Source organism: Sciurus vulgaris (genome assembly GCF_902686455.1).
Source record: "Sciurus vulgaris genome assembly, chromosome: 1".
In the NCBI taxonomy this organism is placed as follows: domain Eukaryota; kingdom Metazoa; phylum Chordata; class Mammalia; order Rodentia; family Sciuridae; genus Sciurus; species Sciurus vulgaris.
In genome coordinates, this window is record NC_136461.1 from 129548388 (window position 1) to 129563494 (window position 15107).

The following is a 15107-nucleotide window of genomic DNA, read 5'->3' on the forward strand; positions in this document are numbered from 1 at the left end:
TGCCTCTGGGTTCAATTACACACACACACACACACACACACACACACACATACACACAAAGCAAATGTAGCATATATGGCATTCCCTCCACCACCACCAATACTGGGAATCAAACCCAGAGGTGCTTTACCACTGAACTACATTCCCAGTCCTTTTATATTTTTATTTTGAGACAGACTCTTGCTAAATTGCCTAGCCTGGTCTCAACTTGCAGGCCTCCTGCCTCAGACGCCTGAATCACTGGGATTACAGGTATGCCTCACTGGGTCCAGGGGCGAGTATGGTATTTTGTTTTCCACTAAGTGATTTGTGGGTAAAGCTTGCCTTGGATCCCAAACTATAAAGATTCAAGGAACCATTAAATTAATTTTAACATTCTCCTTTTCATTCCTATCAAGTACTATTACTTTAGTGGAAAGTTTTACCATGTTTTAAGATAAAGAAAAAGGCTAGGGATGCAGCTCAATGGGAGAGTGCTTGCCTATCATGTGTAAGGCCTTGCACTACAATAAACAAATAAATAAATAAGGAAGCAAGAGAGCCTGCCTTTCTTTTCCAGGTATGGTTCCTGCGCACTCTTTTCTTATTTGCTCTCTTCACACCCCAGAACCACTGATTAGCACTATTATTTTTTCTATGAGGCAAAAGATTCCAGGATTCTTCTGTTTCTTTATCCACTCATCAAACCATGGTTAAGGGTCTACTCTATCAGACACTGTCCTAGATGCCAAGGCTTAATGCTTGCTGGCAAGACAAGGGCTTGGCGACCAGGGACTGAGGGAAGGAAGGGAGGAAAGCCGGTGGGTGATGGTGGGTGATGAATTCTGAGTGAACTCAGCCTTGGGTAGGATGGGGGCAGTACCTGGAAGAAAGCCTTCCTCCTTCTGCTGTGTTGGGGCCAAGAGGAAAGAAGGGCCTAACAGGAAGCAACTGCAGGGAAGCAGGTGAGATTAGGTGGCTTGGACAGGTGGCAGTGGCAGGTGCTGGCTGGTACAGCCCTCTCCTGAGGCCTCCCTGGAGAACTCTAGCTGGGCCCTGCTTATAGCCACCACCACCTTGTAGACCTTGGACCTCAGATGTCTCTGCACCCCATCTTGCCTCCCTCCTGGCTCTCAGCCCGTAGGGGCAGGATCTCCGGGTCACTTAATCACTAAAGTCCCCTTTGTACTTAGAATATAGCCACCCCTATCCTGCCTGTTGGCAGGTAGGTTTCTCCCTCCCCTCTCTCCTCACCTGTTTCTACCTATTTTTTTTTTTTTTTTTTTTTTATTTTTTTTTTTTTTAGTTTTTTTTTTTTTTTTTTTTTTTTTTTTTTTTTTGGTGCTGGGGATTGAACCCAGGGCCTTGTGCTTGTGAGGCAAGCACTCTACCAACTGAGCTAAAACTCTGGCCCCTGTTTCTACCTATCTTAAAAGCACCACTCTTGCTTGTTCCCACCTTGGGTTCCAGGTCAGCCCAGATTTTAGAAACCCTTCTCCTTCCCAACATTCTTATCTCCTCGGTGGGTCTCAGGACCACTTCATCCAAACAGACCAATTCTCCTACCCCAGAGACCCAGCTCTTATAGCCATTAATAACCATTCTACCACCAGTGCAGTGGCAAATGCCTACTGTAATCCAAGCGACTCTGGAGGCTGGGGTAGGAAGATTCCAAGTAGGAAGCCAGCCTGGGCAACTCAACTCCTGCCTCAAAATTTCAAGAATCTTCAAAAGGGTTGGGGATGTAGTTCAGTGTTAGGCCCCTGGGTTCAATCCCTAGAACTGAAAACACAAAACAAAACAAAAACAACAACAAAAACCATCTTACCACCTGCCTCTGTTGTTAGAAAGACCCTGTTCTTTCTCAGCAAAGGAGCAGGTGGCAGGTACAAAGCTGAATCTGTAAAATAAAGATAATATGTGCTTCCCAGGGGGTTGTAAAACCTGCTGAGGATCTACATGCAGATGTCTTAATACATTTAGTCAACTGACAGGCACATAATATGCTAGGAATTGTCACTTTTTTTTTTTTTTTTAGATGCAGTGTGACTATGTTGTCTAGGCTGGCCTCGAGCCCATGATTCTCCCGCTTCAGCCTCCCCAGTAGCTAGGATTACAGGCATGCATCATTATTGCCACATTTTTAATGGAAATGTTGGAAGTTCCTTCACCTAGCAAATACTTATTGAATACCTCCTATGTTCCCAATTCTGTTATAACCTGGGGATAGAGTGTTAACTAAGAGAGAATGATCCCTTATATTTCGCAGAGTTTATAATGTCACAGGGGAAAGATTAACTAAGTAAATATAAATGCTGATTAAAGCTGTCAAAGAGCAAGTACATATGCTTTGAAACACAGAGCACTGAAATATAGAGCAGAAGGACCTAACCTTTTAAAACAGGTTTGTATATACTTGCCTCAAATCTCAGATTGAGGGCTGTGTACTCAGATGTGTACACAGACCCCTCAGCAGGACTCCAGTTTCTTCACAGTCTGTCAGAGTAATTGCTCTGCGTGTCCATAGTCCTGCAGCCAGCTCTCTCTCTCTGTCAGCATTAATGCTGGTTTTGCTCCTCTCCTGTTCCCAAGAGACTGAAGCTCAAAAATAGTTTTCTTTCCCAGTTTGCCCCCTCCCCCTTGCTTCTGGGTGCCTCCTAGATCTCCAAGGTTTCCTGATCCTTTCTAGACTGCTGCACTGTACTTCCCCAAGGATTCTCTTTTATTTTTAAAAACTAAATCTCCAGGCTTCTTCAGCTGTGTGTGCACAAAAATAAAACAAACCCTTAAGATTTCTCTGTCTTTCCCAAACATACTTTCCAATGGAAAAATGAAAGGAGAATTTTCCTAAATCTCTCTTCATCTCAGAATCCTGATAAATACAAATTAGACATTGAAAAAAGCATACAATTTATAAGCTATGGTTTTCACTGGTGCGAAACTTTGTTCAGAACTATGATGACATTCGTGGCTAAGAGAGTCGTCAGTAAGAACTTGGAAGAATTTCCTCTTTCCACTACACCCAGCAGCTTGCTAAAATATAGTGGCTTTGAGGCCAGACAGTCATATGCCTTTGTTGGAATTTATTCTAAGTGTGATTATAATCGTATTCACAACTATGTGATCGGAATTGGCCAGGACTGTGAGAGGTGCCATCCAAACCTCACAGACATGACACGGGATCCTTCAGGATGGCACCCTTTGCAAAACAACTGTTCAGAACTTGAAGGTTATAAAATGAAAAGCCTTTTTTTTTTTTAAGGCGGGGGTGGGTACTGGGGATTGAACTCAGGGGCATTCAAACACTGAGCCACATCCCCAGCCCTATTTTGTATTTTATTTAGAGACAGTTGCTTAGCACCTTCCTTTTGCTGAAGCTGGCTTTGAACTCATGATCCTCCTGTGTCAGTCTCCCAAGCCACTAGGATTACAGGCATGCCCTGGCTGAAAGCCTTTTTTTTTTTTTTTTTTTTTGCGGTGCAGGGGATTTGAACCCAGGGTCTTGTGCTTGCAAGGCAGGCACTCTACCAACTGAGCTGTATCCCCAGCCCCAAAAAGCCATTCTTAAACTGAGGGAGCAGCCAGGGACTGGGGAAACCAAGTGTACCCATGATAACTTCAGTCAGGTGACTTTCTACTGCCCTAGACAGATCTTATTTTTTCAAATTCATCAGAGGAAAAAAAATACAAAAAGATACACAGGAAGTTTTGCATTGTACTAAGTTTGTCCTACTTTACTAGATAATGGCAAATGAAAATTCAATAGCATATATAAAATCCTTCAGTGCCTAATAATGACAAGGGCTGTTCCTAGATCGTCTTCCTTCCTCCCTCCCTCCCTCCCTCCCTTCCTTCCTTCCTTCCTTCCTTTCTTCCTCCCTCCCTTCCTTCTTTCCTTCCTTCCTTCTTTTGTGCTACTGATGGGACCCAGGGCCTTACACAAGCACCCTACCACTGAGGTACATCTCAGTCTTAAAGATTTCTTTGCACAAATTCCATTCTCCATATAATAATGTATATGGGCTAGGATTTAGCCATAGATTGTAAATCTATTTCATATGTGTTCATGTCACACTTAGAAGGAAAAATGCTCTTTTCTTTTTATGGAATTTTATTTTCTCTTATGTTCAAAAAGTTCAGATAGACTATGATTAGGAGAAAAATATGATCAGAAATATAACAAATTGTGGAGAGCGGTGACAGAGGATGGGAGAGCAGTGACTGAGACTGGGGATCTCTGATGACCTCATGGCTGTGGCATGCCTGATGCCTGGGAATGTTTCTGTGCAAGAGCACAGGATCTTAACTGCTGTGGCAATGCCCTGCATGAGGAGGTTCTGTGCAAGAGTCCTGTCAGCTCTGACCTTGATCTCAGGCACACAGTTCTTGGGAAGGAAGGAATTCTTATGCAGACAACCACATGTTTCACCAGCTCCTTTTCTCCGGTTCCTGCTGCTTTACAGTAGCTTTAACAATGGACTTTCTTGAGAGCTACACAAGCTTCTAACACTGCACTTTGCAACTGTGGATTGCAACTACGGAAAAGCTACATAGTTGTCCTAGTTTCTGTAACTTTCCTGAATACAAAGAATAATGCTTGCATTGTCTTTAATAATAATGAGACATATATAAATAAAGATTGATAGCATAACTCTTTATATCTGCATTCCATTAGAGAGCAGAGCTCCACCTGATCCCAGCTTAATCTTCAAAATCCGTGTTCATGAATCTTTCTTTTTTTTGTTTTATTTGTTCTAATTTGTTGTACATGACAGTAGAATGCACATATTAATTTTGATAGAGCATACATAAATGGAGTGTAACCTCTCATTTTTCTGACTGTACATATTGCAGGATCACATCAGTCATGCAGTCATACGTGTGTACATGAGGTAATAATATCTGTTTCACTCTACTATCATTCCTACCCCCATACCCCTTCTAATCCCCCTTCACCCCTCACTGGAACTGCAAATTTGGCCGCGCTGGTCGCAGCAACAAGTACAAAAAAATAATAATAATACAGAAAAGGTAGATGGGAAACATTGATTTTTATCTTGTCCTTATCTAAAAACAGCAATCAGACACTTGATATCTTTAAAGAGAAAATGTAAGGCATGAGTAAATAAAATAATTATTACTAGACCTAATATTGGGAAGTTTAAAAGTAAAAAGATTAATGGCACCTTTTCCTTGGGACAATACTGTGAGAATGTCAAAGATTCCCTTGGGGACTGTGTTATAATTCCTATTTGGTGGCTGTATTTAGGCAACTTGTAATATTTTAAAAGTAAATTCTCAACATTATGATTGCTTTCCAACTGGGCTCAACTTTATAGATGACCAAAATAAAGTCCACAGCAGAATCTGTCTCTGTAACAGGGCAGGGTGAGCCAGAAAGGAACAGCTCCAGATGGAAGGTGTCCCAATCCAGGTCAAACCATTTCACTGTCCATCTACCCCAGGTTTAAACCAAGGTACCAAGGTACCAACTAGAGAATCTGCATCAATTTCACCTACCCATACCCCAACCCCTCCCAGAATTTCAGGATTAACCATCGCATTACCACCAAAAAATGTTTATGTCTGTCTTAAATTTTTGGCTTCTGATTCTGTTTTCTCCCTTGCCTCATTTTCCCCAGGGGTTTTGTTTGGAGAACTGTTTTCCTCAGCCTAATTTCCTCAGCCACACAGAAGACCACTTCCACATAGGTGAGGCAGTAGGTCAGGGTCACAATCAAAATTGTTTCTGTCCAGGCAGTCCACCTATAAGACACAGTGGCCTATAATGAAATTCTATGTAAAACTGTCCAAGGTACAACATGTTCAGCACCCCTCAATTTCACTGTGCCAACAGCTTCATTTCTATAGTTAACATAGCTTCTGTGGGCAAGCCCTAAAGGGTACAGATAAAAGATGCCGTCTAATCTTCTCTGTCCTACAGGGATTCAGTATGTCAAGAAGATAAGTTAATAATCTCTATTCCACATGGCATGTTCACTGATTCAGGTAAGACAGGAGGGCATTTCATGCAGACTGGGAATGAGCCAAAGAAGATGGGGAAGGTTTCTTTGAAATGGACTCAGAGCTGACTTCTATAGCACAAGTGGGAAGGACTGAGCTCAGGAAGTCGGGTGTGGATGCACTCCAGGCAGGAAGAGCAGCACTGTATCTCTCAGATTTACACTTGCAACTTAATAAGACACAATTCGCACTGGGCAGGATGGTGCATGCCAGTAATCTCCACACCCATAATCTCAGCTACTTGGGAGGCTGAGGCAGGAGGATAACAAGTTTAAATTCAGCCTACACAAGACCCTGTTGAGCAAGACCCTGTCTCAGGTTACATTTTTAAAAAGACTGGGGATGTAGCTCAGTGATAAAGTGTCCCTGAGTTCAATCCCAGCACCAAAAAAAAAAAAAAAAAAAAAAAAAATTCATTTATGTTCTAAGCGTATTAGGGGCAAGACTCTGGTAGGTGCTAATTTAATAAGGTGATTAGGACATCCTATTTAATTGGCAAGAATACTATATTCCTGCAAAATAAAATGACTCTTTTCCACAGGAGTCTTATCTGATCTAAAGCAAAGGCCAGGAATTGTTAAACTTTTGTAATGTCTGTCTTAGGGAGACCTCTAGGATTTTTTGCAATGCATGTGGGCCACTGACTCATCTAATGTAGCATGGGGCACATACTTCTGATGATGAGTAGATGGATCTTAGGATATATGTCCTAGGGCTAGGATATTAGCTCAATGGGAGAGCACTTGTCTAGCATGCCAGAAACCCTGGATCCAATTCTTAGTATCATGGGAGAGAGGGAGGGAGGAAGGAAGGAAGGGAGGGAGGGAGGGAGGAGGGAAGGAAGGAAGCAAAGAAGTCCTTCCTCTTGAAAAGTCATTTGCACAAAATATTATGGATATCAATTGTACTATATCTAACCATTAGCATTCTGCAGCATTTGAGGTTAAATGAGGACTTTGGGTTCTATTTGTTTAAGAAAAAAAAGGAAGTTAGCAAGACTTGGGAATTTTTCATTGGAACCATATTTAAGTTTTTTGTTTTGTTTTTTTTTTTCAATCCAAACAAAACAGAATCAAATAGTTTGCGATTTTGGTTATTCACTTTTTTTCTACTTAGATGAAGCATGGGAGCATCAACAAAGTTATTCAAACCAACCAGGAGCAGGAGAACAAGGTAGGTTTTAAATATAACTCTGAGTTTTTCATGGCAGAGTCTAGAGTTTGGACAATAAAACCCTTGTCATTTCTTGTGGTTCATCTGTTGCCTAAAAGAAAAGCACATTTTCGTTAGTCAGGCACAATGGCACACACCTATATATAGTCCCAGCTACTTGGGAGGGTGAGGCAGGAAGATTGCTTGAGCCCAGGAGTTCAAGGTCTGCCTGGGAAACACAGTAGGACCCATCTCAAATAAATAAATAAATGCTTTCACTTTGAATGTAGAAAATGTACTGTGATTTGAACTTTGGTCACTCATCTTTATGCAACAGCAAGAGGATTGTGTGACATATCTCTTCCATGTGTCCTAAGAAGCAGGCATTGGACTTCAGAGCAGAAAAGAACATACGCACTAAGTAAGGAACTCACCAGGATGTTTTAGTCATACTGGCACCTATTCTTTTTTTTATAAACATTTAGATAATTCAAACCTGAATCACCATCAGTAATGAATTTAACATTTCATTAAGTAAAACAAAGCTTTGTTAAAATTATTTGTGAAAGAGACCATTGTCACAGAAGAAAAAAAAAAATCACAAAAACATCAAGTGATTGAACATCTGCTGTTCTCCTCCATAGCCAAAATCTGAAGTCAGGCTCCTCTTGCCTGGGCAAGGCCATCTGCTGCAGCCACAACGGCCTCCAGATGTCTTGGCTCCCTGCTGGCAGGAGACCTCACATCTGTCTGCTGGATCAGGAGGTCTGCATCCTTCCTGACCCATGGAGACACTGGGCTCCCAGTTCCTTGTGTAACATACTAATGTCTTACTACCAGCTCTCTTTTGAACTGTGAAGTTCAATAAAAACCCTACACATCTTTCTTTCCTCACATCCTCCCTCTTCCTACACTATTTTCATTCCTTTTGCCTACAATTAAGAACCGCCCCTATCCATTTAAAAAAATTAACAAAATTTCTTTGACCCTCTCCTTTTGTTCCAATGTCTTAGAGGAAAAATTTGCACTCCATTATATCAACTTCTGCCAGATTTGACCACCCTTCCTGTCTCTTAAAATTCAGAGAATTCTCTTTTCTGGTACTCCTCCTATTTCTTTGTTTCTGTGTTCTTTGTTTTCTCCTTTTTTCTTCCCCAGGGTCACCATGTTGCGGGACTACATAGTTGGGAGTTGTGCAGCGCATGGCCTGCACAGCTGTACTACCAGTCCTGGTTCTTGTGCACTTTTTTTTTTCCCTTGTCTGCAGGGCTTTCCAGAGTTCCAGCCTATGACAGTAGAGTGTATTTTGACATATTATACATACATGAGGTATAACTTATCCTAATTAGGATCCCATTCCTGTGGTTATACATGATGTGGAGTTTCACTGGTGGTGTATTCATATATGAACATAGGAAAGTTATGTCCCTTTCATTCTACTGTCTTTCCTATTCCTATCTTCCCTCCCTTCTCTTCGTTCCCTTTTGTCTAATCCAATGAACTTCTAGTCCTCCCTCCCCACCCCCTTATTTTGTGTTAGCATCCACATGTCAGACAGAATAGCGTTTTCTCATTCTAACCCCCCTCCCCGCAGGAAATTTGACTTCTTCCCTTTGACTTAATTAGCATATATCCTTATCCCCAATGACTTAGAAGTGCATCTCTTACTGAGTCTCCCAACTGAGCTTACCATGTTACTGATCCCCTATCACCTACACCAGGATGCCCAGGGGAAATTCAACAAATTCTCTATAATTTTATTCCTCCTTTTTTGTCACTTAGTTTTGCTATCTATATAACCAATCTAGTAGACAAACAGGACACTTCACTTCTTACTCCATAAATGCAAAACAGAAGAAGTTCTTCTCACACCACTTGTTCTACTCTTTGCTTTTCCACATGTGTAGTAGTTCCCCAACTAGAACAGGGACCAGTTTTGCTACCCAAAGCTGTTTTTCCCATAATGCTTCCCTTCACTTCATTTACAGACTCTACAATGAGGACTGAAATGCAGTTTAGTGTAGGAAACTCTGTCATATTCCAATAATTTAATCAGCTCACACCATGTAAGTACAAGCTGTCACAGGAAATCCTGGGACCACTAAATGGAGCCCCCCCATCGGTGACCTCTCATGTGTAGAACTCTGTAGGTTTGTTTCCATCAGGATGACTTCCAGATCTCAAGGATGAGTTACACCCCAGCCAGCAGTGCCACTAGCCCCTGGCCTCCACCCTGCCACCTGCCTTCCCCTCACTCTGCCAACACCCACTCTCCTACTTGGGCTCCATCAGCCCTTACCCAGCTTCCTTCCAGCCCCTTCCAGCCCACCTCCCAGTACTGCACAAGCCTGAGTTGTAAGGGCAGAGGGGTTGCAGGTAGCCCCAAGAGTGGGGCTGTTTGCTATAGTTGTTAGTTTATCCTGATCTACTAAGGAGTCAACTTGATAGTGAAGAAGCCCAACTTTTAGTTCCCTTTCTCTCCCTAACAGGTACCAAATATACTACTGTGTACATTTCAATTTGGACAGAGCCCATCTGGGTCCTGTCAGCCTTCATTTCAGTAACAGCAAAGTCGGGGCAGGTCCAGAGAGTTCAGCCCTGTTCACTATTGTTGAGTGATCACTCAAAGCCAATGAGTGACATCAGTCACAAAAAATTTATGAAAAATTTTGTTTCAAAGGTCAAAGTAACCTCAGAGAGTCAGATTAAAAAACAAGTCTAGCTAAAAGAACTGAATAAATCCTTCTTGAACAAGATGAAAATTCTATCAGCCAAATCCATTTTTTTATATGAGTTTAAAGCATTTTTCATTCCCCGCCCCCATATTTCTCTGAAGTTTTGTATTATTTGGAGGGTAAGGCAAACTTTCTACATGAAGAAAATGCCTTTAAATTAAATGTTTAGTTCGATCCTCAGCACCACATAAAAATAAATAAATAAAATAAAGGTATTGTGTCCATCTACCAAAAAAAAATTAAATGTTTAGAATTTTTGTTGGACATAGTTGTTTTAGGGTTTGTTTTGTTTTGTTTTTGTTTTGTTGGCAGTGCTGGGGACTGAACCCAGGGCCTTCCCTGAACATGCTAGGCAAGCACTCTACCACTGAGTCATACTTTTTTTAAGAATTTGGGAGGAAATCCTCAATCATTAAAACAGCCCTAAGCTTATACATTTTTCTAATGTAATCAAGATAGTTTTTAAAGTATATTCCATTTGCAGTGACAGAATACATCTGAGTCTGTATCTTCCTGCTCCTGGGAATTCTGAGAACATCATGTCTTTATCTTTAAAAAAGTTTAAATTGTACATATTTATGGGGCACATTGAGATCATTCAATACATGTACATTGTATAATAATCAGATCAAGGTCATTAGCATTTCCCTCTCCTTGAACATTAATTTTTCATTTCTTTGTGTTGAAAACCTTTAAACTTTTCTTCTCTAATTCTTTGTAAAATACCCAGCGAATTGTTATGAACTATAGTCACCCTACTGTGCTGCAGAACATTAGGACCTATTCCTCCTGTGTAACTATATTTTGGTATACTTATCCAGCCTCCCTCCTTCCCTCTGCCCACTACTTTTCCTAGCCTCTAGTGACCACTGTTCTACTCTCTATTGCTATGAGATCAATTTTTTTAGGTTCAACATATAAATGAAAATAAGCAACATTTACCTTTTTGTGCCTTATTTCATTCAACATAACATCCCCTAGTTCCATCCACATTTATTTAAATGACAGGACTTCATTTTCTTTTCATGGTTCAATAGTGTTCCATTGTTTATGTGTACCACATTTTAACCACTCCATGTTGGGCATTAGATATTAGATATGGAATTGATTTCACATCTTGGCTATTGAAAACATCATATTTCTTAACTGGTAATTAAGATTTGGAAAGTACAACCTAATGGCTCTAGGATAAAGTGGAATCAACTAAAACCAACCAAAAATACTGCTTCTGATTATTGAACAGTCTCCCTTAAAATTTTGTACTCATTTTTAGAAATTTATAGTTTGCAAATTCTAATTCTAAAAGATTTTTCTATACTGAAATTCATAATATGAAGAATGAGATTCTCTAAACGGTTGTCTCCTGTTTGGTAAGTGGTATTAGTTTGGAACATACAATGCCATCTTCTGAAATGTCCCTGAAAGGCTCATTTTATGAAAGCTTGATCCCCAGTACAGCAATGCTCAGAGGTGAGACTTTGAGGAAGTGATTGGATCATGGGGGCTCTGACCTCATCAATGGATGAACATCTTCATGGGTTCATAACCTACTACACTAATGGGAGATAGTGGAAACTAAAGGATGTAAGGCCTCAGTGGAGGACATAGTTACTGGGAGTGTGTCCTGGAAGGGTATATCTTGTGCTCAGTCCCCACTCCCCCACCACCTGCCCGCTTGCTGTCACCATCCCATGAGAAGACAGTTTTCTGCCACCATGCCATTCTGCCATGATGTTCTGCCTCATCTCAGGCCCAGAGCAATGGAGCTAGCTGACCATGGACTGTAACCTCTGAAACCATGAGCCAAAATAGATCTTTCCTCTTTCATTTCTCTCAGGTATTTTATCACAGAAATGGAAAGTTGACTAACATAAGATGGAATCAAGTTAAAATTAAAGAGGATAGTTTTGTACCTTTCTAAACTTATAATCTTGATCATTATAATCAATCTTTAAAAACATTAAAGTTTTCTTGTATATGGCTGAGGAAAATATTTTCTCTACTCAGGTTAAAATTGTAAAAACATTTAAAGATGAAGAAAATCAAGAAAACTATAGCAATATTACTAATTAGCACTTAATAAGCACTGTGGTCATTTGCAGTGCTAAATGTGTTATTTATATTGTTTTCTATGTTATGGTGGTTTAATAGAAACTACTGATGCTTCTATTAGGAAAACTTTAGCTAGCATTCATTCACCTTAGCTTCCAAAGGTTGACTGACTTTGCTTTTTCACAATTCTTTTTTTAATGAGGTCAGTGGTGGTCCTTCATGGAAATTGCTTACATAAAAATATAATCGCATATCAAGGATTTTTAGCCCAAAAGGAGAACACCAATTTTTATAGGCTTTTCATTCATTTCTCAGCTTTTGTGCCATTTTTCAAATTGCAATAACAAACCTAAGGTCCTGAGCTAAAAGCAATGCACGAATATGCATAGTTGAACTTTTTCAAAATTTATTTGCTACTAATATTTAAAAGCTAGGAAGTTCTTTCTCTTTCCCTTCTTTCCTTTCTTCTTCTTCTGGTTTTGATTTTTTGTTTGTTTTGCTTTGTACTTGAAATTAAACCCTAGAGTCAATATTACCACTGAGCTGCATCCCTATCCCTTTGAAGATAGGGTCTCACTAAGTTGCCTAGGCTGGACTCAAACTTGCAACCCTCTGATCTCAGTCTCTTTAGTAGTTGGGATTACAGTTGTGTGTCACCATGCCTAGCAAGAGTTTTATTTTTGACATCTGTATTTTCTTGAAAAAATATGACAAGACAGCCTTCGTCATTGTCCTTCATGCTCTCCATGTCTTCATGCACTCCAAGTTTGAGGCCAATTGTTCTCCCACATTCTACTTGCACAATAGTTTTTCATTCACTCTACATCCTTCAAATTAACCTGCCAGGTTCCTGGAGGTATTTGAGTTTATAACTCGTGTCCTTAATCATAGATATGATAATAGCAACTATAACTTCACAGTTTTTACCAGGACTGGACAACTTCCCAAGTCTTTAAAATGCACTAACTCATTTAATCTTCAAAATAACTGACAGGCAAACAGTATCAGAATCTCCATTTCACAGATAAGAACCTGAGACTCAGAGAAGTGGACAACTTGCACAACACCACACTTGAATGACAGCAGACATAGGGAGGTATCTGGCTCAGAGTCTAAGCTTTCTTTCTACACGCAGTGGAAGGCTTCTTTCAACTGCACTGATGGCTTTTCAGTTATGTTCATCACCTTTGGAAGTATCTGATGGATGCTGCTCTTTGAAACACCTAGAAGTACAATTTAGATTGAGATTGAACCTTAGTTAGCATTTTATTTAATGTCATGTGGCTTGATTAGACAAGTTGTTCTTTCTTTAAGGCTTTACTGCTATTTGCCAGAAAGTGTGGCTACAAAATGACAAACGGATGGTTCTGAATTTGAAGGCAACTCTAGAGCTGTCTGCATAGATATAAGTAGTGGCCCTATGCTCAAGAATCTGTCTTGTTAGTTTTTGCAGTAAGACTTACTTCATATTTGCATGCATATAAGATTAACAAAAATGCTTTGCAGTAATAAAAATCTATGGATCATGTATGTCATTTTCTATGCAACTTGGACTTTTCATTATCAAGAATTATTTCATGATTAGGACAGAAAAATTTACAGTGATGATGTTAAACATTAGTATCTCCAAATTCCAGAAGCTACTTCCCTCTGCCCAAGAACTAACTGAAAACAATGAAAGCTGTTCTGTCTTCCACAGACATGATGCAATCGCAAAAACTTTATCATTGCCCAAAGAAAGCCCTTGAAACTGCATATTTCAACATTTTTCTTTTTTTTTTTTCCTTGTGGCATAAAGCTTGAAAATTATGAAAATAATTTCTCTACTAATTATTTAATTATTTAATATATTTGATCTAAATATCAATTATACACACTTATCCCTGTATTAATGACAAAGAGATAGGATTTGAATTCAGATGTTTGACTCCTAAATTCTGGTTTATTCTATCATTCTATAATGCCTCCTAAATGCTAAATTAGTCTCGTAGCTGCTCAGCAAGGCTTCTAAGGACTGAGAGCTGTGCTGGACCATTTGCAGAATTGTTTGTGGCAGATAGTGCCTCAAGTGCTGGGAGTGAGGACATTATACTCCTAGGAGGCAGAGGTCAGCACAAAATCAAATGGGACCACATTCTTGAAGTTAAATTCATTCTTTCCAAATAGGACAGACACATGCTGACCCAATTAAGAGCTCCAAAGATTCAGGAAATAATGATGAAAAGAAATCAACTGAGAGGACCCTTTGGAGAAGTGGAAAGAATAAAGATGAGAATTCTCAGTGGTTAAGTTCTTGAAGATGTTGAGAAAGAGAACCATACCCACAACAACTGTATTTATGCCAACTCGTCATGGCTCACAATTGTAAGTCCAAGAGAGCAGAACCATGAAGTTATTTGTTTAAGTGAAAAAACTCTTCCAAGTAAGCAAGCAGGGAGATTATCAGAAATCCTTAATTAAAAGAAGGACACTTTGTCCAGCCAAGAAGCAGTAAAGCATGGCTGAACAGGGCTTGGGGGAATCTGTGTGAACTTACAGGACCGTGGTCTGCTGTGGTACCTGAGGAATGTGATCCAGCATCAAGTGCATGCAGCGGATGGTGCTCTTAAAGCAAAGGCACCGGCTGGGGCAGGGCAGCACCGGCAGACACCAGCTGGCCAGGAGGAAGCAAGTGGTCCAGCAGAGGAGTCTGGGCTCCATCACTCCATCCGTGGCTGGACAGGCAAAGCTACAGATGTGACAGCAGCAGCTGCAGCAGCAACAGCAGTGGTGGTGGTGATGGTCGGGTCTGGGCTGAAGGAGGCTTGGGAGCAGTGGCTGAAAGCAGCTCCCAGGGAAAAGGCACCCCCTGGCCAATCCAGAAGGAGAGAGATCGCATTACAAGGCTGAGGGCAGGGGCCGGCTCTAGGCAGAAATAGACTCCCAAGGACGAGGGGAACTTGTGAGTGCAAAAGCTTCTTTAGACAGCATGATGCAAATAAAAACTTTCCCAAAGTTGCTTCCACTGCACTTTTTATGTAAGCCCCAGCCTCTTAGCCCCTAGCTGTCCTTTTGAAGTTCAAGTTGATTAATTATTTATTGAACCCAGGCAGAACAGTTTTTCTTCCTTTTATCTGATAACATTACCAAATCCTAAAAGGACAGGCAGTTCTAATTAGTTGATCT

At 40.5% G+C, this 15107-nt stretch overlaps 1 protein-coding gene across 6 annotated transcripts in view; it reads right to left on the minus strand.

Moving 5' to 3' along the window:
- PXDNL (peroxidasin like) overlaps nucleotides 1-14882 on the minus strand; it is a 545994-nt gene extending 531112 nt beyond the window's left edge. For 5 of the 6 annotated variants that reach the window (XR_013763204.1, XM_079136409.1, XM_079136408.1 and 2 more), the window contains exon 1: nucleotides 14479-14882. Coding sequence is in view for 5 of the 6 variants with exons in the window: in XM_079136409.1 (XP_078992535.1) it covers nucleotides 14479-14642 (164 nt within the window). In the remaining variant the exon portion in view is untranslated. The remainder of the gene's footprint in view (nucleotides 1-14478) is intronic. The other variant, XM_079136412.1, reaches the window with a different exon arrangement.
- Nucleotides 14883-15107: the final 225 nt, after the last annotated feature.